This window comes from Eurosta solidaginis, chromosome 5, assembly GCF_040869045.1.
Source record: "Eurosta solidaginis isolate ZX-2024a chromosome 5, ASM4086904v1, whole genome shotgun sequence".
Classification (NCBI taxonomy): domain Eukaryota; kingdom Metazoa; phylum Arthropoda; class Insecta; order Diptera; family Tephritidae; genus Eurosta; species Eurosta solidaginis.
In genome coordinates, this window is record NC_090323.1 from 205973431 (window position 1) to 206000795 (window position 27365).

The 27365-nt window shown below is 41.0% G+C and overlaps 1 protein-coding gene across 6 annotated transcripts in view; it reads left to right on the forward strand.

Moving 5' to 3' along the window:
- LOC137252266 (1-acyl-sn-glycerol-3-phosphate acyltransferase gamma-like) overlaps positions 1-27365 on the forward strand; it is a 37536-nt gene that overhangs the window by 8072 nt on the left and 2099 nt on the right. For 3 of the 6 annotated variants that reach the window (XM_067787732.1, XM_067787733.1, XM_067787734.1), the window contains exons 2-4: positions 23278-23485; positions 23544-24079; positions 24775-25132. In XM_067787732.1, the coding sequence (XP_067643833.1) occupies positions 23278-23485; positions 23544-24079; positions 24775-25132 (1102 nt within the window). Of the gene's footprint in view, positions 1-23198; positions 23218-23277; positions 23486-23543; positions 24080-24774; positions 25133-27365 lie in introns of those variants that run through there. The other 3 variants (XM_067787731.1, XM_067787735.1, XM_067787736.1) reach the window with 2 other exon arrangements.

The window sequence follows — 27365 nt, forward strand, 5'->3', positions numbered from 1 at the left end:
CATAAGCTGAGACGTATACTGGTATACAACTTTCTCTCTGTTTATTCTTCGATACATTTTTAGGTCATTAAATACAGACGTTCTTGTGCTTCTAACGATGTACAAATATTAATTTTATAGAAGAACTAGAAAAAAACTACAAAATAAACCGAACTTTAAAGAAGCGATATATAATTTTGCGTTCAAAAACTTACGAATATAATAAATTCATTGAAATTTGGATAAGATATTCCCATTTAACCTTTTCTCGTCGACAAATACATATATATATGTATATTTTTTATTTTTTTTTTTTTCAAGCAGATAAGATTCACAAGAAAAACGCAAGCTAGTTTGTGTCTTCATATGAAACTGTTGAATACACCAATAAAACATACATTAATCTTTCAAACTCATATCTTGTTGAAATAAGAACTGATTTTAGATTTTCCTCAGATAATCCTTTGTATGTATATTAATTAAAAAAGAGATACAATTTAAATTTTCGTCATATTTTGTAAGATTTCTCTAACATCTCCAAAAATAAATTAACAGTTTATGAGCTGCTGAAAGCGCAAAATGACCTCTTTCTGACAACTTATAAGTTTTGTTCGTTGGCTAAACAGAAATAAAGTTATAGGCCAATATATGGATCAACGAATGTAAGAGAGGTAATGGACTTGACAAATTTTAGACACCAATAAAAATTGTTACCCGAACTTTCCGGAAAAATTTTAGTAAACAGACCCATTTAACATCTGAAAGCTTTTTTAATTTCAAGTCGACGTTTGCATTCTAGGAAAGTAATAAGGATAAGGGCGGTATCAATTTATAAAACCTCCGTTTTCTAAAGTTTTTTAATGCTACATAAAAGTCTAGACAAAATTTTATTAAAAATAAAAATATAGATCTGGGTTTAGCAACGCTACAATATAAAGAATTTATATTTTGTTAGTAAAACATCCAAATTTGCAAAACCGATGAAGCCTTTCTTTGAAATTATGTTTCTCTGTCCGGGATGAAGGGAAAGAATAAACTATTTGATACCCACATCTTACACATATTTGAGCCTTAATCCCAAGTGATAGAAATAAAGTCTGACCACTTTTGACTTTCGGTTCGTGATGGACCTTATTTTGGATTCGCCCACATATAAATAAACAAACAATTGCAAAGAAATTTTGTTTTAAAAAAGGTTAGCGAAATGCGTCATTTCATTTCGCTAGAAAATCAATAAATACGTTTCATTTGTTATTTTGATCTAGAAAAATCTGTTTGTTCAGCTAATTAAAACAAACAAAAAACGAGCAAGGGTGTCTAAGTTTCGGTGTAACCGAATAGTATATACTCAGTGTGGCTCTAGAAATGTTTTGTAATATTTGATTGGAATAGGGGCGTGGCACCGCCTTTTGAAAAAATGTCTCTTAATTTAGTTTTACAATAAAACTTGACAAGTGAAATATCATTGATACAAAACTATTTTTCGCTAAGATATACTAGCTTATTCTAGTCTACGACCCTTTTATAACGAAAATATGTGTACCCAATCTTATTACGATCCTTTATCTTTTTCGAGTTATGGATCCCGCAATTTTTTTTCCTTTTTCTTGTTATAATTAATGTAAAGCTCTTTTTTGCAAAGATATAGCTTATTTTATTCGGCCACGACTATTTTAAAAATCTTTTATTTAAAAATAGGCGTGGTCCTACACCAATTTCATTAATTTTTCTTCGAAGCATTCTTTATAGTAATGGCAACCTCTCTGTCGAATTTTGTTATGATAGGTTTAACGGTTTTTGATTTATGATCAATAATATTTGTAAAATGGATTTTATCACAAGGGGGCGGTGCCACGCCCATTTTCAAACAAAATCAAGAATCTTAATATCAGCTCACACATCAAATTTTAACATTGTAGATGAATTATTTACTAAATAATCAGGTTTTAACAAAAAAAAGAAACAAAAAACACAAGGGAAGCTAGACGTCGAAAAGCTTCAATCACAACAGACTGCTAATGATTTCGCAACTCGACTCTCACACCTGCTCTCTGGGAGCACAACTCATCCTGAAGGAATACAGGAGCAGTGGGAGCATATTTCCAAAGCACTTCGTACTGCCGCCGAGGAAAAAATTGGTTACCGGCGACCACGAAAAAACAACTGGTACGATGAAGAATGCCGCGTTGCAACTGAAAGAAAAGAAGCTGCCTACAGGGATACGTTAAAAGCGAGCGCGACAAGAGGAGTGTGTGAACGCTATCGTGAGTTGAAAAAGGAAGCGAGACGCCTTTTCAGGAAGAAAAAAGCAGAGGCAGAAAGGTGTGAGTGCGAGGAGTTTGAGCTGATAGCCACCAGGAATAACGCCCGAAAATTTTACCAAAAAATACGGCGACAGACGGAAGGTTTTAAGACCGGGGCAAACTCCTGTAGGAACGAAAACGGCGACCTTGTAACTGATGTCCAGAGAGTGCTTAAATTATGGAGGGAACACTTCTCTGTTCTCCTAAATGGAGGCAGCAATTCAGCGCGCACAGATGAAGAACCCGATCCCGCAATCGATGATGATGGAATATATGTCCCCCCGCCCGATTATGACGAAGTTAGAATAGCAATAACCAGATTGAAAAACAACAAGGCCGTGGGCGCTGATGGATTGCCTGCGGAGCTATTCAAGTACGGCGGCGAGGGTTTGGTAAGGCGCATGCAGCAGCTTCTTAGCAAAATATGGGCGGAAGAGTGCATGCCCGACGGTTGGAATCTAAGTGTTCTTTTGCCCAGTCCACAAGCAGGGGGATACTGCAAAATGCACGAACTATCGTGGAATCAGCCTTCTCAATATCGCATATAAGGTTCTTTCAAGTGTATTGTGCGAAAGATTGAAGGCCACCGTGAACCGGCTGATTGGACCTTATCAGTGCGGCTTCAGACCTGGTAAATCTACCATCTACCAGATTTTCACAATGCGCCAAATCTTCGAAAAAACCCGTGAAAAAAGAATCGACACACATCACCTCTTCGTCGACTTTCAAGCCGCCTTCGACAGCACGAAAAGGAGCTGCCTATATGCCGCTATGTCTGAGTTTGGTTTCCCCACAAAACTTATACGGCTGTGCAAAATGACGTTGAGCAACACCATCAGCTCAGTCAGAATTGGGAAGGACCTCTCCGAGCCGTTCGAAACTAAACGAGGTTTCAGACAGGGTGCCCCCTATCGTGCGATTTCTTTAATTTGATGCTGGAGAAAATTATACTAGCTGCAGAACTTAACCGCAATGGAACAATATACTATAAAAACGTGCAATTACTGGCATATGCTGATGACATTGATATCATCGGCCTAAGCACCCGCGATGTTAGCTCTGCTTACTCGAAACTGGAAAAAGAAGCGGTAAAGATGGGTTTGATGGTGAATGAGGGCAAAACGAAGTACCTGCTGTCATCGAGCAAAGAGTCAGCGCATATGCGCCTTGGCAACCACGCTACTGTTGGCAGCCATAATTTCGAAATAGTAAAAGACTTCGTTTATTTGGGAACCAGCATCAACACTAGCAACAACATCAGCACTGAAATCCAGCGAAGAATCAATCTTGCCAATAAATGCTACTTTGGACTAGGTAGGCAATTGAAAAGTAAAGTCCTCTCTCGGCGAACGAAAATCATACTCTACAAGTCACTTATCGTACCCGTCCTGCTATATGGGGCAGAAGCATGGACCATGACAACAGCAGATGAAGCGGCTTTGGGAGTGTTCGAGAGAAAAGTTCTTCGAAAGATTTATGGACCTCTACGCGTTGGCGATGGCGAGTACCGAAGAAGTTTTAATGATGAGCTGTACGAGCTATACGCAGATATCAACATAGTCCAGCGAATTAAAACGCAGCGGCTGCGCTGGCTAGGCAATGTATGCGAATGAAAGATGATGCTCCGGCCAAGAAAGTGTTTCTATCGGAACCCACCTATGGAAGCAGTGGTAGAGGGCGGCCGCCAGTCCGTTGGAAGGAAGGTGGAAAACGATTTAAACTCCCTTGGTGTGACCAATTGGCGCCGGTTGGCGGAGCGAAGAAGCGACTGGCGCGCCTTGTTGGACGGCCATAACCGTTTAGACGGTTAAGCGCCAATTAAGTAAGTAATCAGGTTTTATGTTTTTTCCAAAATATGTCTTAAAAAGTGGGCGTGGTTACCTTCCGATTTCCCTCATTTTTAATACCGATGGGAGATGAGCGCCAAGGGAACCCATATACCTAGTTTTGATATTTTATTCTCAATATTTACTCAAGTTATCGTGTGCTCCGACAGATGGACGGACATGGCTAAATCAATTCCTTTTTTCAACCTCAGCACTTTGAAATCTGGATGGCTATATTTATCTCGATTCGTTTATGCCCGTAAATGTTACCAAAGTGAATACAATCTGTGTGAAAGGCACGCTGAGTATAACAAGGTTAACTTTGAGTAGCTTTAACTTAAATTTATATGTATTTTTGTTAATTCGTGAAATCTTATTTTTTATTTACACTACTCAATTGGGTATAAATAGCGCCCACGAAATTAATCTCGGTGTACTTTATATTTTAAAAGTGTTAAAAAAGGTTTTAAAAGAAAATGAATCTACGAAATAATTTCGTGCTGAATTTTGTCCTGCTTAACTGCATTTTAAGCTATACGAATGCGGAATATCGCATTGTGAGGGGCACTAATTTCCCTATAGAGCGCAGCAAACATACAGTCGCAATATTCCATAAAGACCGCTATTCTTGCGTTGGTTCCATAGTCAGTGTTAAAGCGGTCGTTACAGTGGCTCATTGCGTATATGGTAGAAATAAGAATAGTTTCTACATTCTAGCTGACGCAACAAATATAGAAACAGATACGGGAAAACAACACTATGTGGAGAGCATAAAGGTTCATGACAAATATAATCCAGCAACAAATTTTATGGATTTAGCAGTGATTAAAGTGACTGGATCCTTTCGAAAAGAACAAATAATAAAGCTTTGCAAGTATAAATTAGAAACGGAAAGACGGATGCAAGTTAGTGATGGGGTCTACAGATTTAGAAAGTGCAGAACCTTCTCCTCATCTCAAAAGTAAAGGAGTATAGGTATGCAGAATCAACCATGACTGCTAAAGCGTTAGCAGGACGTTTATGGCTTGGAGATACTGGAGCAGAAGGTGTTAGTGAAGATCGACTTTGTGCGGTGGCACAACGTATCGTGGACGATTATCCGGATATATGTGTAGGATTCGATCGAACTAAATCCTTACCAAATTCATGCTTTCGAAGTTGGACGGTTGACTTTACCTTTTTTGCCGTAATAAAAACACTTGCACGGTTTACCTTTTAGGTTAAACAAAAAATATTGCTTTATTTTAACAAAATACTTTTGTAAAACGTCCGACTTATTTAGGGGACAAAAATCAAGTGGCCTGATAAAATTACTGTTCATATTTCACGAAGGTTACAGCATAAAAGAATTTGGTTACCGCTAGGTCTATATGCTATTGCTATGTACTGGAAAAAGTTAATTGAAAAGGTGACTATGTAAACAAGTTTAAGAAAAGAGAGTTAAATTTGCAATACAAAGCGAATATGTAAAAATGTTTGTACAGAATATGCAGAGCTGTTATGCTGACTATTAGGGTACTCCACATTACTCCCCTCCTAGACGAAAGTTACATGTACCGACTGGGGAATTTCACTTGTCGACCACTTCGTGTAAATTTCGTCGATGCGTTGTTTTTGTTTTTATCTGGCTGAGGGTTTCGGATAGAGCTATGCGTAGGCGTCTTTGATACGTTTATTTCCGGGGCTAGTTGTGGCCCTCTGAGTGTTGACGGAGATTGATAATCGGAGCTTGTTAAAAATGCGGGTTTTAGTCTATCGATGCTTATGTTGCGTGGTTGCCCTCGAATGAGCACTGTAAAATATTTCGGAGTTTTATGCGTTACTGCGAACGGTCCGTCGTACGGATTAGTTAGTGCGGGTCGCACGGAATCATTCCTTATAAAAACGTGTGTTGCGGTTTGTAACTTTTGTGACACAAACGTAGTAGGAGGCGAATGGTGGGCAGTGTCACTAGCCCGAAGCTTTTCCATTGACTTACGAAATTCTGCTACCGTATCACTCGTTACATCTGTTGGCCTAGTTGGGTGGAAAAATTCTCCAAGAACTTTTAACGTCGTACCGTAGACCAGTTCCGCTGGGGATGCGCCGATATCCGGTTTGAATGCCACTCTAAGTCCAAGCAAAATCGTAGGCAGATAGTGCGTCCATTTGCTCGAGCCTTGGCAAAGGATTGCTGATTTCAGACAACGGTGCCAGCGTTCGACTATTCCGTTGGATTGGGGGTGGTACGACGTAGTACGCAAATGAGTTGCTCCCAATGATGAAATAAGCTCCTGAAATATTGCGGATTCAAATTGTCACCCACGGTCCGACGTTATGCGCTCGGGGACCCCAAATCTCGATATCCAAACGGTTATTAACGCCTTGACGACAGTCTCGGCGGTCATATCAGGAATGGGGACCGCTTCCGGCCATCGTGTAAAACGATCGATGATAGTGAGGCAGTAACGCTGTCCTTCGCTTAAGGGAAATGGTCCGACTATATCGATATTGATGTGCGTAAATCTACCTTGAGGTGTAGCATATCTGACCAGTGGGGATTTCATGTGACGATGGGTCTTTGATCGCTGGCATGCTTCACATCTTTTGACGAAATCTGCAACGCTCTTTTTTATGCCTTTCCAAACGAATCGAGCTGTAACCAGCTTCGTAGTGGCGCGCACTCCAGGATGTGCCAGGCTGTGCATTTTAGACAATATCTGGTTTCGAAATTCTTTTGGAATGTATGGACGAATATTTGGCGTAGACGTATCGCAGATTAATTGAACGTTCGTTCCTGTGGGAATAAACGGTTTTAATGATAAAGAAAATTTAGCGTTTGTACCTGATGCCAAAAAAGTTTGCAACTCGGGGTCGGTTTGCTGTGCCTGTGCTATGGCATTATAATCGATTACTTCGCCCAGTGACTGAATTCGAGATAATAGATCTGCCGTGATGTTAGCTTCTCCCGATATATGTCTTATATCTGTCGTAAACTGCCCTATGTAGTCAAGCTGACGCGCACGGCGAGGAGCTGTTTTTTCCAGTTTTTGCCTGAATGCGAAGACAAGAGGGCGATGATCCGTAAGTATATGACAGCGTCGTCCCTCTATCATGTAGCGAAAGTGTGACACAGCTTGATACATTGCGGTTAGTTCCCGATCGTACGTACTGTACTTGCGCTGTGCTGGTGATAGCTTTTTGGAATAAAATGCTAGGGGTTGGAACTTGCCGTCAATTATTTGGTGTAAAGCAGCTCCTACAGCGAAATCAGAGGCGTCGGTATGCAGTGACAATTCCGCGTTTCCTGATGGGTGAAACAATAGCGTCGCGTTTGCGAGTTCTTCTTTACAACGTTTAAACGCATCCTCGGCTTCAGCATTCCAAACGAGGGCCGTCATGTCGTTTTTCTTATTTCCTCGAACGAGCTGCTGTAATTCAGACTGGTAGTCGGCAGCGTGAGGAAGGAATTTTCTATAAAAATTGATCATTGCTATAAAGCGTTTCAGATTCTTGGCGATAGTCGGTTTGGGAAAGTCTACCAGCGATGCAACTTTTTCTGGTAGCGGTTTGATTCCAGTGGAATTAACTAGGTGGCCTAGAAATTTTATTTCCGGTTTTCCGAAAACGCATTTGGAAATATTTATTGTCAAATTATTTTCCTGTAGTCGCTGGAAAAGTAATCTTAAATGTTGCTGATGCTGTTCTATCGACTCTGACGACACATATATCGTCAATATAAGGAAAGACAAAATCCAAACCGCGCAGGACCTCATCGATTAGACGCTGAAATGTTTGTGCCGCGTTACACAGCCCGAATGTCATAAATTGAAACTCATACAAACCGAAGGGCGTTGTTATTGCGGTCTTCTGCACATCGTCAGCGTGGATTGGCACCTGGTGGAATGCCTTTTTTAGATCGATCTTTGAAAACAACGATTTTCCGAAAAAAATATTGGCGAAGTCTGTTAGATAGGGCAAGGGATACCGATCGGGGAGCGTTTGAGCGTTTAGAGCTCTATAGTCTCCGCATGGTCTCCAGGACCCATCACCTTTCCTAACCATATGGAGTGGGCTGGACCAACTACTGCTTGATGAGCGGCACACTCCCGCCTTGAGCAAAAATTCGAACTCGGATTTTGCGGCTTCTAATTTTTCGGGCGGAAGACGGCGAGGCCTACAGAACACTGGCTGTCCCGTCGTTTGAATTCGATGAAAAACCGTTGATTTAGATTTTGTGCCATCTAGCGCCAATTTCGTTATGCTTGGAAATTCGTTTAAAATTTCATTGAAAACCCCCTCGATCGTAAATGACTTTAATTCTAACACATTGTATTTTACTGTTGGCGATAAATTCGTAGCTAAGGTCGTCGTATTGTCGATCAGTTTACTTCGACGCATGTCTATGAGGAGATCGTAAAATTTTATAAAATCCGCGCCTATGATAGGTTGAGTGACATCTGCGATTATAAATGACCAGACAAAATCGCGCCGGAGACCTAGGTCAAGTTTTAGTTTCATCTTACCTAAGACTTTGATAGCAGCACCGTTTGCAGCATATAGTTTAGTGGCAGTTGGTTGGATGTCATACCGTTGCGATGTCAGCGGAAGGATCGATACGTCGGCCCCCGTATCGATAAGAAATGTCGTTTTTGAAATATTGTCTTTTACTTGAAGGCGGAATACTTTGCGAGGTCCTAAAAATGTATTACGGGGTTCCGCAGCGTGATTATCTAGTCATTGTTCACCCTTATCTGTCGTCACTGCAGCTGTGCGATGTCTATAGCGGCACGGGCTGCGGCACTTACGAGCGTTTGTGCCGTACTTTTTGTGGTACCAGCACTGGGTACTAGCTGATGAATCCGGATTGGCTGTTTCTGGTCGATTTGTGCTTCGATGTCGAAATTTACTTGCTGATCTCTGCCGAGTGCGTGATCGTGAGCGTATAGAGAATCTATCGAGACGCTTGCCGAGGTCTTCTACGGTTGAGCGGAGCTGATTTATTTCACTCGCAACTCCTGATTCCACTCGATGAACGTGGTGCGGTGTAACTGCGTCGATGATCGAGTCCGCAATCTTCGTAAATTCCGCAGCAGTACCCGAGGATGCAGCAACGACGGGTTGCGCAAATTCTGGGAGACGTTTAGTCCACAAGCCTTTTAAGGCGGCTTCTCCTAATGTATTTCCGGCGACGCGTTTCATTTCGAAATATAGTTCGGAAGGTTTTTTTATGGAGTTCTGTGGTGGCGTGTTAGCCGTTGGTGCCGAAGAAATTCCGCTATCGTTTGGAATCCTTGTGCTTTATGCTAGATTCGCTTACTAGTACGTGTTCGAAATCGTTGCAACGACAATTTTTGCGGGGTCACCACTTGTAGGATTCGATCGAACTAAATCCTTACCAAATTCATGCTTTCGAAGTTGGACGGTTGACTTTACCTTTTTTGCCGTAATAAAAACACTTGCACGGTTTACCTTTTAGGTTAAACAAAAAATATTGCTTTATTTTAACAAAATACTTTTGTAAAACGTCCGACTTATTTAGGGGACAAAAATCAAGTGGCCTGATAAAATTACTGTTCATATTTCACGAAGGTTACAGCATAAAAGAATTTGGTTACCGCTAGGTCTATATGCTATTGCTATGTACTGGAAAAAGTTAATTGAAAAGGTGACTATGTAAACAAGTTTAAGAAAAGAGAGTTAAATTTGCAATACAAAGCGAATATGTAAAAATGTTTGTACATAATATGCAGAGCTGTTATGCTGACTATTAGGGTACTCCACATATATATAGATGTAACAAGTCCATGTATTAAAGACTTTATAACAAAGAACATCTAACTGAAGGGTGTTATTATAAATTGGCTGTTGATTGGAATATCACGCTAACTCGACTGAGCGCCGAATTTCGAAACATTTTGAGATACGGCGTTTTCGAAACAGCAGTTGAAATATGGTGATATTCCGCTCAGCAGTCCAAATGATGATATTTCTTCCTTTAATCATGTACTAATAAATTATTATAATTGTGAGTATATAAATATGTTTTATTGTATGCAATGAAAGTGTGACGCATGTAAAAGAATTAAGTTGTGAGACCAAACTTTGATCACAACTTTAAAGTTGCCTCGTTTTTCATATTTTCCATTTTAAGAAGTTATGACATTTTTTAGGTTAAGACGCCAATAAGCGATGCCAATGTATATTGATATCTATGATTAAGTAAAGATATGGTTACGAATTGGGCACATTTTCCAGGGCCTGTTTACCGAAATAGGATTTTACTTTGGCAATAGATGTCGCTCGATGTCGCAATGATCGTGCTTTTTATAAAACATTGGGAAGGCCGTGCCACTATTTAAACAAAAAATACTTAGAGCGTTTTACCTCCAAGGAAATTGAAGCCTAAACTTCGCTCCCAATTTGCGTTGTGCTTCTTAATCTGTTTCTCCTACAAATTGAAGGGACGGAACCTACATGTAGAATGCCGACAGAAATACACTCGTGGTGTTTGCAAAACCACTGTTTAGGGGCAATCCCACTTAGAATAACTTATTTTCTAATTGAAACAACTTTTTTCTAAGTTGTTGGTGTTGCTTTGCGAGGGACTTTAAACCTTCAATGTGTTTGGCGGAGCACGCTACTACCATCCCAGCATCCAACGTTAGTGCTCTAGTGTATCTCTAATCGAAAACTATATTAGAAAACTAGGTTAGAATTCGAGTAGAGAACTATTTGGGAAACATTTGAAATGCGATGCTGTCAGAGTTATCTCACTCTTCCTTAGGTCAGGTATGAGAGTACTGAATTATGCAAAGCAGTAAAAGAAAATTCCAGGCTGATATAGTTATACAAATCATTATAGTGCGAGCACCAATTACGCAAGGGGTTATTTTTAGCAAAATTTTGTCGGCAAGTTGATAGGTGGAAAGGCACATAGCGTTCTTTTAGGGACAGCGAAGTTTAGGTGACTGACAAGGTAATAGGAGTATGTCTCACCGATGATGAGCTTGTGAAGGAACATTACCCCAAGTTATATTCTTCGGTTTCCCAAAGTTGGCAAACTAATAAGAAGGAGTATATTTTTGTATGGTGATAGATGAAGGTTATGAACCCAGCTAAGGCCATGGATTGCGAAAATAAAAATTGTTTCTGAACCAAATCAATTCGCTGTATATAATTTTCATACCGCGGACAGCAGGCACACGAGCAGTATTCAAGTATTGGACGTATTAAAGATCTGAAAAGGAGCTTAGTGAGATACGGATCATCAAACTCTTTGGCCCACCATTTCACAAATCCAAGTACCCCCGTTGATTTGTTCACAATTGATGAAATACGCATATTGAACCACAGTTTCGGATCAAAGAGAACTCCCAGATCACTTACAACATATATACGCTTCAAGAGCGTGCTATTACGTCCCTTATTTTAGCGGCGAAAGGTTGGCGGAATAAGTTGAAAATTTTAAATAATTAGTAGCTAATTGCGAGAAAAAAAATTGGTAGCTTTAAAATTTTTTTTAATGAGAGTTTCCGCTAAAATAAGACTGAAGTTAGCGGAACCAATCGGCAAAAGGTTGGCGGAATAAGTTGAAAATTTTACATAGGTTAGGTTGAGGTGGCTGCCTCTTCGAGGCATTTTGAGGACCTGATGAAAGCCACTAGGTCCATGACATTATGCTCCACAATCTGGCTCAGATTATCAAGAAATGGAGCACCCACAAAGCGCTGCCGTGCTCCGCTTAGTGCTGGGCAGTTGCAAATGATGTGGACCACCGTTTCCTCCTCCTCATCCTCTTTACAACTCCTGCAGTATCGATGATAAGGCGCTCCTGTTGTTGTTGTTGTTGTAGCAATGCTCGCCCCACCTAATAGCCGCGACCGATCACAAATTGTCATCAATATCCTCTAACGGGAGTCCAAGGAAACTTGCCGTTTCAACAGGGGTGGACCATAAGGAAAGGGGTGTTAGAGGCGTTGGTTCCACATTACAATTAAAGAGATGGTTGGTGTCATGTGGGGACACATTGCAAGCAGGGCATACATTTTGTATGTCGGGGTTGATTCTGGATAGGTAAGAGTTTAACCTGTTACAGTATCCAGAACGAAGTTGAGCAAGAGTGACACGCGTTTCCCTGGGGAGTATGCGTTCCTCTTCTGCGAGTTCTGGATATTTTTCTTCAAGTACTGGATTCACCGGGCAATTCCCGACATAAAGGTCCGACGCCTGTCTATGGAGTTCACCAAGGACCTGCTTGTGTTTTTCCGCTTCATACGGCTGGGTTCTCAGGTGCCGTATTTCCTCAAAATGCTTACGGAGATGACTCCTTAGGCCCCTAGGCGGTGCTGGTTCGTCAATCAGATGTCTGTTGGGATGCCCAGGTTTCTGGGTATTCAACAGAAACTGTTTGGTCAGCATCTCATTTCTCTCCCTGATGGGGAGTATTCTCGCCTCATTATGCAGATGGTGTTCTGGGGACATAAGAAGACAGCCCGTGGCGATTCTGAGAGCAGTATTTTGGCAGGCCTGTAGTTTCTTCCAGTGGGTGGTTTTTAGGCTTGGCGACCATATGGGTGACGCGTAGCACGTAATCGGCTGGCTAATTGCTTTGTATGTGGTCAAGAGCGTTTCTTTATCTTTTCCCCAGGTACTGCCAGCAAGGGATTTGAGGATTTTATTACGGCTCTGAATTCTTGGAACAATTGCGGTTGCGTGCGCACCAAAATGTAGATCCTGATCAAACGTCACACCCAAGATTTTGGGGTGTAGGACAGTCGGTAGCGTAGTGCCATCGACGTGGATGTTCAATATGGTCGACATTTGGGGCGTCCATGTTGTAAATAAGGTCGCGGAAGATTTAGTCGGTGACAATGCCAGGTTTCGCGAGGCGAAAAAACTGGAGAGATCAGGGAGGTAGCCGTTTATTTTATTGCATAGCTCATCGATCTTTGGGCTTGGGCCTGTGGCCATTATTGTGCAGTCATCGGCGTAGGAAACGATTGTGACTCCTTCCGGTGGTGAAGGTAGCTTAGATATGTAGAAATTAAACAAAAGCGGGGATAGGACACCACCCTGTGGCACCCCTTGTTTAATTCTCCTTTGTTTTGATGTTTCGTTTCTGAATTGCACCGATGCCTGCCGACCACCCAGATAATTTGCGGTCCACCTTTTAAGACATGGGGGAAGGGTGGACCCTTCCAGGTCTTGCAGTAACGAGCCATGGTTGACCGTATCAAAAGCTTTTGATAGGTCTAACGCTACGAGTACTGTTCTATGGTGGGGATATTGATTCAAACCGCAATTTATCTGGGTGCTAATGACATTTAGCGCGGAGGTAGTGCTATGGAGTTTTCTGAAGCCATGCTGATGAGGGGCTAGCTGCAAATGTGCTTGGAAATAAGGGAGCAAAATGGCTTCAAGCGTCTTTGCCACTGGCGATAGGAGAGATATCGGACGATATGACTCACCTACGTTAGCTGGTTTCCCAGGCTTTAGTAGCGGGACCACTTTGGCCATTTTCCATTTCTCGGGTATGACAAAGGTGGAAAGAGACAGGTTGAAGACATGCGCTAAATATTTGAAACCCTCTTTCCCTAGGTTTTTAAGCATCGGCATGGCTATGCCGTCTGGGCCCACTGCTTTGGATGGTTTAGCGCGACCAATGGCGTCCTCAACCTCTCTAGCGGTGATGGTAATTGGTGACGCGCTGAGTTTGTGTTTATGTGCGTGTCTATTGGCTCTCCGTCTATCTTTGTCGACCGTAGGATGCATTATATATTGTCGGCAGAAAGCGCTCGCGCATTTTTTCGCATCCGACAGCACCTATCGCCAAAGGCGATGGAAACTTTGTCTTTGTGCTTAGTCGGATTCGATAGGGACTTTACGGTGGACCAAAGTTTACCTACACCTGTAGAGAGGTTACAACCTCTTAGGTGCTCTTCCCATTTCGCCCGCTTCCACAAGCAATCTGATGCGTTGGTTTATATCCCTTATTTGGGGGTCGCCTGGATCAAGCTGTCTTATAAGGTCGCGTTCCCTCGCTAAGCTCGCGGCCTCCGCCGGGAAGTGGGGCCGGATTTCGGGAATTCTCCCGGCGGGAATGAAATGTGCCGAGGCGGATTCAATGACCTTACGGAAGGCACGCTCCCCTTGGCGGGCATCAATCGGGATAGGGAGGGCAGCAAAGCTGCTGTCTGTTGCAGATTTATATTCTTCCCACTTTCCTTTTTTGAAGTTTATGAAAGTGCGTTTTTCGGTGACGATGAAGTCGGCGGTACGCTCGAACGAAATAAGTATGGGCAGGTGGTCGGATGCCAATGTTACCATCGGCTGCCAGTTGACGCAGTTTACGAGTTCTGCGCTTACGATTGAGATATCTGGCGAGCTATGACAGCTTCCTACCATACGTGTGGGGGCGTCTCCGTTTATTGTGCAGAACGTCGTTTCGTCTATTTGATCCGCCAACATCTCACCCCTACTGTCCGCCCGCAGGTTTGAATGCCATAGGTCGTGATGGGCATTGAAATCGCCTAAGATAATGCGATTGTTGCCAGTGAGTAAGGCCTCGATATTAGGTTGGTATCCACTGGGGCAACAGGTGACAGGAGGGATGTAGATGTTGATGATTTCTAGATTTGCATCGCCTGACCGGACAGATAGGCCTTGACGTTCTAAGACATTGTCACTGCGGTCGATGCCAGGATCAAATATATGATATTGCACAGAGTGGTGTATAATAAACGCGAGGCCTCCTCCATTTCCGCTCTCGCGGTCTTTCCTGTGGACATTATAACCAGAGCAGGTCTGCAATGCAGATCTTGCTGTGAGTTTAGTCTCTTGAATCGCAGCAATGCGGATGTTGTGCCGCTTCATGAAATCGACTATCTCCGTAATCTTCCCAGTTAGTCCATTACAGTTGAACTGCAGAATTCTGAAGTGCATGAGGGGTGACGCCGCCACTCTAGGGGTAAGTGAGGGGTGACTACGCCTAGGTTGTGGAAGGCCAGGACGCAATTGCTGTTGTGGCCTTGGGAATGGGCGCCCTTGGGCAAGCATTGGGGTACCCGGATGATTTGGGTTTGCGACCTGGCAACATGGCGCGATGAAACCCGTCGAGGGGTTGCCGTCGCGGAGACCAGAACATCTAGGAAAGTGGCACCACCCAAGGCAGTAGCTGCATTGAGCGGATGTCGCAAACCTATATATTCTGTGCTGGCAGACTGTGCAAACGGAGGCAGGGACTAAGAGTCTGTTTCCCTGACCTGCACGATTGCTGCCAGAAAAGAGGGGGGGGGGGGGAGAAGAAGACGGGGGCAGGGGCTGATGCTCAGCATTGCTACCAGCTCTACTACGAAGGTAGTAGTTATGAGTGGTATCAGCTGTTTGAGTTGTGGCGCCGTGGGGCGCGAGCAGCAGCGGGTACTTGTTGTGGCTTGCTGAGCAGCGAAGCTGCTGGAAGGTAGTGGGGATACGCTTAAGGCGCTCCTAATCCTTCTGCATGCCTACTAATGAGGCAATGACCAGTTAGTGCCCCCACAAGTGTGGAAATTGTATCCCTTCTTAGGTTGTATACGTGACGGGATCTTTAGGACCCCATTTAGGCCAGGTTTATTTCGCTGTTCGACACCCCGGTGTTTGTAGCCATCTTTCGTCGGCTTGACGGTGGATGTGCTCTTTTAGCATTAGCTTGCATGTGGACAGGGGCATACCTAAGCGTTCTTGGCCAGGAAGAACCTGGCTGGTTGAATCCTGCCTAGCGAAGTTCATCTGCAATGCAGTTTCCCTCGATATCCCTATGTCCAGGGATCCATGTGAGGTATACACGGTTCTGTTGAGTCATCTCTTGAAGAGATCGGCGACATTTTAGTGCTAGTTCAGAATTGAATGAGTAGGAGCCAAGAGATTTTATGACAGTTTGGCTGTTGCTGAAAATAAAAATTTCTTTGCCGACGGTGTGTGTCCCTATTCTAGCTGCGGCTACCATTATGGCTGCAATTTCTGCCTGGAATACACTGCAGTGGTCGGGTAGTCTGAAGGAGGGCTGGAGGTCAAGGTCCCTTGAGTATACTCCACCTCCAACTCTACCGTTTAGCTTGGAGCCGCCCGTGTATATGGAAATGCTGCTGTCAGTAGCAAGGCACCTATCCGACTCCGTCCAGTCATCCCTGTCGGGGATGTTTATCTTAAAGTTGGTTTCCGCAACTGTTGTGGTCGCACAGCGATCCGTTCTAGGGGGAAGAAAACTGTATTTGTTTAGTATACTTGAGTGTCCTGTGGTATTGTTGTTCCAACCCGACAGCTCCTTTAGACGCAGGGCTGACGATGCCGCCGCTCGATAACCAGCTAGATCCAATGGAAGGATGTCAAGAATGACCTGAAGAGCTTCGCTAGGCGTTGTTCTTAGAGCCCCACTTATGCTGATCATGCTGGATCTGTGGACTTTACCCAACAAGTTTAGATTTGATGCCTTACTTAAGGCTGGCCAACATACGACTATTCCATACAGCAGTATGGGTCGGATAATCGCGGTATAAATCCATCTGCATATGTTGGGGGTGAGTCCCAATTTTTTGCCAATGGCCCTTTTACATGTATATAATGCAATGTAAGCTTTCTTTTGTCGCTGAATGACGTTATCTTTCCAGTTCAGCTTTTTATCCAAAACTACGCCTAGAAATTGGGCTTTATGTGTCAGGCTTAGGCGCACACCATTTAGTTCTGGTAGGTTTAACGATGGTATTTTGTATCATTTGGTATATAAGACAAGCTCAACTTTGTCGGAATTGACGCTGAGTCCACATCGGGCGGCCCATAGGGAAACCTCGCGCAATGCTACCTGCATCAAGTCACATTAAGTTTAAGGGAAATTCATAAGCATATGCCACGATCTTCCCGCTCCCCCAACTAGTATTTCTTAATAGCGAGTTTACCGTTAGGTTCCATAGTAGAGGAGAAAGGACACCACCCTGGGTTGTGCCCCTTGCGACAAAGCGTGTTATATCAACTTTTCCCAGTGAAGAAAATACTTTCCTTTCCTTGAGCAGTTGATCGATCAGTCCCACTAGGGGTCCATTTACATCCAGACTCGTTAAAGCATTGTTGCCAGCGTCTGGACTTATATTGTTGAGGGCTCCTGTCTAGGAAGGCCACAAGACAATAATCCTTTTCGAACCATGATATTTCGATGGTAGAGACTAGGCTGTGCAGCGCAGTCTCCGCAGATTTCCCTTTGGTGTAAGCGTGTTGATAGCCAGAAATGAGGTTCCTATCAATGTTGCTAGTGAGATAATCGCTAATTATTCTCTCTATGGCCTTGAGTACGAAGGATGAAAGACTGATAGGTCTGTAGTCCTTCGGCTCATAGTGAGAGGCTTTGCCTGCCTTGGGAATGAATATGACCGTGGCGCTCCTCCATGCACACGGAAAATAGTTTAGAGCCAAGCAAGCGTTATATATGTGCCGCAGCCAGTTGGCTGATAACTCCAAAGAGTAGATAAGTTCAGTCAAACTAGGAAAACTTCTTTTACAGGTACGGTAATGCGAGATGCATATTTTGCAATGCCTTGTTGTTGTTGTGTTAACAGTACTTTGCCCCATTCACAAATTGTCATCAAAGTCATCCAACGGAAGTCTAAGGAAACTGACAGTTTCAACAGGGGCGGACCATAGGGAGATTGGTGTTAGAGGCGTAGGTTCCACAATACAATTGAAAAGATAATTGATGTCATGTGAGGACACATCGCATGCAGGACATACATAACGTTCGTTGTTGTTGTAGCGCTAAGGTGGCTCCCCGAAGGCTTTGGGGAGTGTTATCGATGTGATGGTCCTTTGCCGGATACAGATCCGGTACGCTCCGGTAACACAGCATCATTAAGGTGTTAGTCCGACCATCTCGGGAACGATTTATATGGCCATGTTAAATCTTCAGGCCATCCCTCCCTCCGCACCCCCAAGTTCCATGAGGAGATTGGGGTCGCCAGAGCCTCGTCTGTTAGTGAAACAGGATTCGCCGCGGATAGGTGAGACTGACAATTGGGTTTGGAGAAGCTATATATTGCGCTGGCAACCTGAAGGGTTGCGTTACATAGACCCTTGAATCTGGTATTTTAGTCGCCTCTTACGACAGGCATACCTACCGCGGGTATATTCTGACCCCCTAACCCGATGGGGTGATAAAACGTTCGTCGGGGTTGATTCTGGACAAGTAAGAGTTTATAACCTGTTATAGTATCCAGAACGAAGTTGTATCTCCATTGTGCTTTCTTCTTATATATTGTATATTGATAAGAGGGTTCAGCGGGCGCGTCCTGGCAAGGCATTTACCGCTTCTGTGTGGATTTTGCGTAGAGCCTGTTTTATGAAATGGGTGAGTTCGAAGGTAATGGAAAAGGGGTTACATTTCTATATGTGTTTCGAACCCATCCTTTAGACGAAGAGGTATATTTGCTTCAGATTTCTGCATATCTAATTCCAATCACAAAAACGGTTCATTAAAATTTGAAAATACAGTGTTGGGTTTTGAAACGTGGTAACTTTAATTTTATTTCAGCAGTTTTTTAGTTTTTTGAAATGTTAAGTCCTGTGTATGCGTTGATTGCATTGTATTTTAAGTTCGTTGTCGCTCATCATTTTCTACAAAATGTCACCTCATATTCAGATGGACGGAAATTCATTAGACGCAAGGAATTAATGAATAGTTGAGTTTTTGTATCGGCATTGTAAAACTTTACACCGTTGGCTAGAGTCAAATGTTTAACCAACAAATTCAGCGGGTGTGAATTCAAATTCTTTAAAACCTTTTGCAAATGGTAATTTAAGTTGAACTTGAAATTTGTCTTTGGATAAAGATAAAGGAAAGCTCGCTTTTTATTAAACGGTTTTATTTAGCTTGAATTGACAGGCTGGCTGGCTGGATGGCTGGCTGGCACGAATTTTGTAATTGAAATTTAAGTAACCTCCCTGCAAAAATCGCGAGTACTCCATGCATGCAGGCGCAAGGATCGAGGTATTCAAATAATCGTATTTGTGGTCCGATTTGGCTCATATTTGGAACCCATAATACATATGTACATGAATAGAAAGCGACCTATGAAAAAAAATCACCGCTAAGTGGCGCAGGTATCGAGATATTCAAAAAAATCGTATTTGTGCTCCGATTAGGCTCATATTTGGACCACATATTACATACATGAATAGAAAGCGACATATGAAAAAAATCGCCGCCAGGTGGCGCAAAGATTGAGATATTAAAAATACTCGTATTTGTGGTCCGATTTGGCTCATATTTGGAACAAATATTACATACAGTCCTGTAGAAGGGACATCAAAATACTTTGGAGTTCGAGGAGGGACAAGCATACGTGGTGCAGAGTCGAGTAAAGTCTTTGGAAGGATTATGTATTGAGGACTTAGATTGTAACAAATTGTCAGGAAAGAGTCCTTGTAATAATGAATCACTAAATGAACTAAATAGAACGAGAAATAATAGAGAATTAAATAAAGGCTAAAAGCTTAAAAATAAAATAATTAAAAAAATAATTTTAAGTCAAACGGTTTTATTTAAAACAATACTTACATTAGGTAATAATACTAAAAGCTAGAAAATAATTAGGTAGGTCCTAGGTACTAGTCATCACACTCCTCATCAATCAATTAACTAAAAGCGTTGGACGCGTCAAATTTCTATTAATAGTCATAAGTAAGGCCAACTGAACCTTAATAATGTTATGCTACGCCTCACATTTTTAGAAATTTCACGCGACCAACGCTTTTATTTAATTTTCTGATCAACGCCCTAGATTGATGAGAAGTGTGATGACTAGTGCCTAGGACCTACCCAATTATTTTCTAGCTTTTATTATTATTATTATCTAATGTAAGTATTGTTTTCAATAAAACCGTTTAACTTAAAATTATTTTTTAAATTATTTTTTTAAAAACTGAACTCCATCCCGAAAAGTATTGCTTTGCTATGTTTCAACTGCATTTTTTTATTATAGGGAATATTTAATCACTGTCTTATTTTGCTATTTTTGTTTTATTCCTTGCCAGACCTGAATTTTTCTTTTTTTATACTGGTTATCTACAATTCTTGGCACCCCTTTTTTTCACTTAGTCAGCATTATGTCGAATATGCTTGCCTACTTATTACTTATTGGGTTGCCAACTGCTCTTTCCATTTAACATTTTCCAATCGATGCTTTTACGCAAATTGAACCAATTTAAACTTCTTCCACCTTTTTTGCCAGGACGAGCACTTCTGAGACGACTACATAAGTACATGTAGGTTAGGTTGCGAGGGCTGAGCTGAACACTATGGTAACAGCTCACTACTTAGGCCGCCAATGGCCCCATTGTAATACTCTATTCGGCCTCAAAGAGGACCCCTACCCTGCCTAAAGCGGGTCGAACCACTTCGTGTAATTTATATATTTTGCTAGAGCCTTGACTTCATAACTAGCGACCTCAGCAAGGTCATGTAGAAAAGGTTTACCAAGGAAGGCCAACCTACGCCTACTAAGCGCTGGACACTGACAGAGAATGTGCTGGACACTCTCCTCCTGCTCTGTACACCTGCAGCTACGACAATAGTCGAAGGTCATTACTCCCATTCTAGCACCATGCGTGCCTATTAAACAATGCCCTGTTAGAACCCTTATCAGGGACGATAGAACTGATTGGTTTAAAATCAGAAGCGCTCTTTGTCATATGAGGGCCAGGTTACCCTGGATGTCTCACACGATGATATGGCGGACCATCGTCCATTTGCATTTCTTATGGTGCTTGTGTTCACACGAAGCCTGAAAGTGGCCATGGGTATACCTACCGAATCATTTCCCGGAAGGATATGGTCGGTGGTGCCTCTTCTGGCCAGCTCATCTGCTTTGCACTTGCCTTCAATATCCCTATGCCAAGGTACCCATATAAGGCTGATACTGAAGTGCTGAGCCATCTCGTTAAGAGATCTGCGGCATTCAGTGACCGACTTTGCGTTGTCGACGAATGAGTCCAGGGCCTTTAAAGCGGCCTGGCTGTCTGAGAAAACAAACACAAGTACATGTAAAGAACTATACAATTAATCTAAGTAAAAATAAAAAGATGATAAAAAAATTTTAAGGACTACTTTTAAAAAAATGGACCAAAAAATAGAAGGCAATTTTTCCTTTAATACAGACATAGTCTTGTTGAATTTTGACTAAAAAACTTTAACAATAGCTCTTGTAAAATAATTTTGGGATTTAAAACTATAAAGGTGGAGCGCAATCTTTCAATTTAAAGCAAACCATGTACTTCGGATTCACTAATTGATTATTTAAAATTTAAGCACGCGCTGCCTTTATAATTTTAAGTCCCAAAATTCTTTTACAAGAGCTATTGTTGAATTAATTCCCTTAATATCTCGATCCATGCGCCACCTAGCGAAATTTTTTTAATCAGATATTGCATTGCCTACGGGTTCTAACTCACGGCCCAAGTTTCAGGTCTCTAGCTCACCTGGAAGTTACTTAAAAATCGATCGCAAGATTCCCCCCGTTTTTAAAGGATTTGCAGTTATCTTTACTAGCGCGTCACTTAGCGGAACTTTGTTTTCTATAAGTTGTATTGTCACCAGGCCTCTAACTACATAAGTGCCAAGTTTCAAGTCTCTAGGTAACCGGATTCCCAAATTAAAATTTGTTTTCTTACCATCTCGGTCCGCGTGCGCCACCTAGTGAAATTTTTTTGATTAAATGTTGCATTGTCATCGGGTTCTGACCCACGGCCCAAGTTCCAAGTCTCTAGCTCACCGGCAAGTTACTCAAAAATCGATCGCAAGATTCCCCTCGTTTTTCAGCGATTTGTAGTTATCTCAATTAGCACGCCACCTAGCGGAACTTTGTTTTCTATAAATTGTATTGTCACCAAGCCTCGAACTGTGTGCCTAGTTTCAAGTCTCTAGGTCACCGGGAAGTTAGTTAAAAATGGATTGAAAGATTCCCAAATCAAAATTAATTTTCTTAATATCTCGATCCATGCGCCACCTAGCGAATTTTTTTGGATCAAATATTGCATTGTCACCCGGTTCTGACTCACGGCACAAGCTTCAGGTCTCTAGCTCACCGGGAAGTTACTTAAAAATCGATCGCAAGATTCCCTGCGTTTTTTCAGGGATTTTCGTTTATCTCGATTCGCCTGTCACCTGGCGGCATTTTGTTTTCCACGAATTGTAGTGCCATCGACTCGCAAACTATGTGCTAAGTTACAAGTTTCTAGGTAAGCGGAAGTTAGTTAAAAATGGATTGAAAGATTCCCAAATCAAAAATAATTTTCTTAATATCTCGATCCATGCGCCACCTAGCGAAATTTTTTTGATAAAGTATTGCATTGTCACCGGGTTCTCACTCGCGGCTCAAGTTTCATATCTCCAGCTCACCGGGAAGTTACTGAAAAATCGATTGCAAGATTCTCCTCGTTTTTCAAGGATTTGTAGTTACCTCAATTAGCGCGCCACCTAGCGGAGTTTTGTTTGCTGTAACTTGTATTGTCACCAAGCCTGGAACTGTCTGCCAAGTTTCATGTCTCTAGGTCCCCGGGAAGTTAGTTAAAAACGGATTGAAAGATTCCCAAATCAAAATTAATTTTCTTAATATCTCGATCCATGCGCCACCTAGCGAAATTTTTTGAATCAAATATTGCATTGTCACCAGGTTCTGACTCACGGCCCAAGTTTCAGGTCTCTAGCTCACCGGGAAGTTACTTAAAAATCGATCGCAAGATTCCCTGCGTTTTTTCAGGGATTTTCGTTTATCTCGATTTGTCTGCCACCTGGCGGCATTTTGTTGTCCACGAATTGTAGTGCCGTCGACTGGCAAACTATGTACTAAGTTTCAAGTCTCTGGATCACCGAGAAGTTAGTTAAAAGTCTATCGCAAAATTTTAATTTTAAAATAAATTTTCTGTATATCTCGATCCGTGCGCCACCTAGCGGATTTTTTTTTAATTGCATTGTAATGTCTCCCAGATCTGAACTATGCTCTAAGTTTCAAGTGTCTAGTTCAACGGGAAGTTACCGAAAAAGACTTTTCCGTGGGTCAAAAATTCGAATGGAAATGAGGGGACAAACATGAAACCAACTTAATATAAAGGTATGAAATAGTTACTTAAATATATTAACTTACAATTCCTCTTTTTTTTATTGAACATAGTACAGCAAGTATCGATTACCAGCAATCATGATCACAATAGCAGAGATTAAAAAACTGAGGATAGTACATTTAGGTATTGCCATTACCTTCTTCGTATCTGGCTTGGTGATCAATGTGGCACAATTAATATTGTATGTGTGTTTGAAACCCTTTAACGTTTCGCTCTACAGACACATAATGAATTATCTTTGTTATTCGCTGCATTCGCGTAAGTTTCGCTATTAACATATATATTTCCATATTTATATTTTGTGTTATTTTTACAGAATTAATCTTCGTTGCGGAATGGTATTCTCATGGCAATCTACATATATATATGGATCCTGATGATATGGCACAGTTTAGTGGCAAAGAACATGTTTTAATCGTACAAAATCATTCCTACGAAATCGATTGGTTGAGCGGTTGGATGTTCGCTGATAAAGTTGGTGTACTGGGTAATTGTAAAGCGTATGCAAAGAAAGCCATTTCATATGTACCCATTGTGGGCTGGGCGTGGAAATTTGCTGAATTTGTTTTTTTGGAACGTTCATACGATAAAGATAGCGAGATAATTGATCGCCAATTGAAAGAAGTATTTGCTTATCCCGATCCTGTATGGTTGTTACTTAATGCTGAGGGTACTCGTTTTACAGCAAAGAAACATGCAGCATCTATACAATTTGCAGAAGAACGTGGATTAACTGTATTAAAACATCATTTGATTCCTCGCACAAAAGGTTTCACCACTAGCTTACCAGCCATGCGTGGTCGCTGCACCGCTATTTATGATACTAATTTGGCTTTCAAACGTGATGACAAGGTATGAGGGTGGCACAAGTGGGTGTGCATACAGCATTTTACTATTTGGTATAATAACACAAGTTTACAAATTCAGGTCAACTTTTGAATCTAAGCAGATAAGAGCGATTCCTATATTTACTATATTTGATATGCTGAATTCGAATCTGCATTCAGTTTTTTAAGATTGATTCTAGTTTCCGAGTTCTCGCATGATAGCTCCATTGTGCTGTTATAGCAGCTTTTAAATAGTGGCACTGCTTGATAAGTCATTTCAACTGTAACTGTAAAATAATATAAGTGATTGTGTTGCAAAGTTGATTCAAAGTGTCTTTGTTACGTTTGTGGTTGTTATATGATTAAAAAAGTGGCAAAATAATACCAAATGTGCTCAAAGATACGTATCTGCACTACTTTGGTTTCAGAGATGATGGGCGACTACTGTTGGACTCTAATACGCTAAACAGATACTAAACAATACAAAAGGCAAAGTTCCACCAATCTTCATTTTTGATTTGTTACTTTTAAGTTAATAAAATGAATATTATTTGACAAAAATTTTTAAAAATGAATTTATTGACTGTATTAAAAACTAGAATCAATCTTAAAAAACGGAATGAAGAATCGGATTCAGCGTCATAAATTGTCTTAAAACCCCTTTTAGTGGCCTAGATCCAAAACCGTGTATACTTGTGTAATCTTAAACAATTTTTTTAGAATTCGCCAACCATATCCACTCTGCTCAATGGCCTACCCGTAGATGGTTATATATATGTGCGGCGTATACCACTTGAAAAAGTCCCTACGGATGAAAAAGCTGCAGCTGAATGGCTACATAATTTGTATCGCGAAAAAGATTGTGTTATTGATAGTTTTCATACAACCGGTAGTTTCTTTGAAACCTCGGGCGTTAAAGAAGTACCTGAGATTGTATTTAAATATCGCAAATGTAGTTTAGTCAATTTTGTGCTCTGGGCAATATTTACGATAACAGTAATTGTCTATTATCTAGTATCTTCATTTTTGGCACACAACTGGATTGGATTTTCGATTGTGGCTGGCTTAATTTTCTCAAGTAAGTTAAATAAGTATATTATATCTGTATCGATGTCAGGCACTAACCGAAATTTTAGCGTAATGAACAAATCTTAAATTTTTTTTTACATATATCGGCAATTTTTAGCATTCAAGTCATGCCAGAAAATAGAATAAGTTATGGAAACTATTTATTTATATCATGAATTCTTGGCATACTGGTTGATTTATTAAGTGATATTATGAAAATTTGCTGCTTTTTATTAGACGTTTTGAAATTTTGTTACAAATATTGCATAACTGTCAAAGAACATTTTTGCACTTAAAGTAGTTGATTCATCTTTTATTTGAACTTGGGATGTAATAGAGCATTGATTCTGATTTTGATTCAGGCTTCCGTTTTGGTTTCGACTCTTTGGAATCGAATGTATAGCAAAGTCGACTTAAGGAAATATGTTTCGCCTATTCAGTTTCTTAGCAAGTTATATATGTATGTGCAATTCCCCACTACTGATAAGGATCTTATATATTATTTCTGATTGCTGTTTTTATGTACGGGTCCCTTTTTTGCTCTTATTTGGAATCCAAATCTATAAAGCTTTGGTTGTAAAGTTGGAGAATCGGGCTATTAGCGAGCTTTGGGCAATTTTGGTCGTAGAGATTTTGTTTAGCTATATTTTATTAAAATAATTTGTAAAAAAATAAACGATTGTGAGTACACAAAGAAATCTATTTGCACTATTGTGAATATTTGATTAGAAATAAAACTGCATTACCGACAGTTGCTATCATTCGCCAGATGGCAGCGTGAGCGCATGTAAGTTTATAGATGTTTGATTGATAGAACAGCTGATTTCTGTTGATATTTGCAGCTGAATTCAGTAATCCGTATCTAGTCACAATTTGGTGTGAAAATCACTTTTGAGACAATTTGCCATTCTGTAATCTGTCTCGCGTTTCCAGCCTCACAAAAGCAATCACAAATTTGTGAGCTGTGCCGGGGCAGATCACAAACATGAAAATTTCAGAAAAAGTATGAACATTATTTCCGAAAAACGCTTTAAATATGTTGTTTTATTCCTCAAATTAAAATAAGCATAGAAAAAATTAAAACACAGAAAAAACATCGAACTCTATGTGGTACCGCTGAGATTCGAACCAACACACTTTGTGATTTTCTATACAAAATTGTGAACGGCGTCTTCGCAAGCTCATCCACAATACTGGTACCCAACGTTATGTTCAATGTATGAGTAAAATGTCTTTTTGGTGAATTTCGTTGATAGGGTGAATTGTTTTTGTGACTTTACTGAATACCGAAATCATCTCAAGTCAAAAAAATTCCTCCAAAGGAAAATCTCAAATTTAGAGACTTGAGATGAGACTGAATTACAGAATTCAGCCCTTGATATGAGACTTTTATATTTGTTGCGCAATCAAAGAGGATAACTATCAGTGTTGCCAGAAAAAAAATTTCTTTGGGGCAAGAATCTAGAAAAAAGGGCTAGAAAGAGCTAAATTTCTTCAAGAAAATCCAAAACTCGTTGCAAAAAGTGGTAAAAGTATACATACATATGTATATTTTTCAATATATGTTTTCACGGTTATTTCAAATCAAACTTAAACAAAGTTATAAAAAGGCACAGTAAATTAGACAAACAAAAAATAAGGTGCAAGAGAGGTACATAAATAATTGTTTTTTGTTGTTCATTTTATATTTTTTAATAACAAAAATACGTTTTTTTTAACTATTGTTTTGCCATTTGGCGGTAAGGTATCGTTAAAAAGTAAGAAGTATTTTTCACACTACTACAATGACGGCACGGCTATAGGTTCACCAAAAATACGACTTTCCAAAATGTTGGCCAATGAAAGTTAATTTAAATTTTTTCCAATTTTTTATTAAATTTTTAACGTCCGACGGATGTACGAATCACCAAAATACGCGTGTGGTGGGGAGGGAGGGATGGCCTGAAGGTTTAATGTGGCCATATAAATCGTTCCCGAGATGGTCAGGCTAGCACCTTAATGGTGCTGTTACCGGAGCGGGGCGGATCTGTATCCGGCAAAGGACCTTCACATCGATAACACTCCCCAAAGCCTTCGGGGAGTAATCATATCGCTACAACAACAACAACAACAGGCTATGCACTGCAAACTAAAGGTCTATTGTTCTCTCATTATTTTCACAGCATCTTCTGCAAATAGAGTTCCCTGCAGGTTCTGCAGTTTCATCCACGCGCTCACAGAACCGTCAGAGGCTATTAGACATG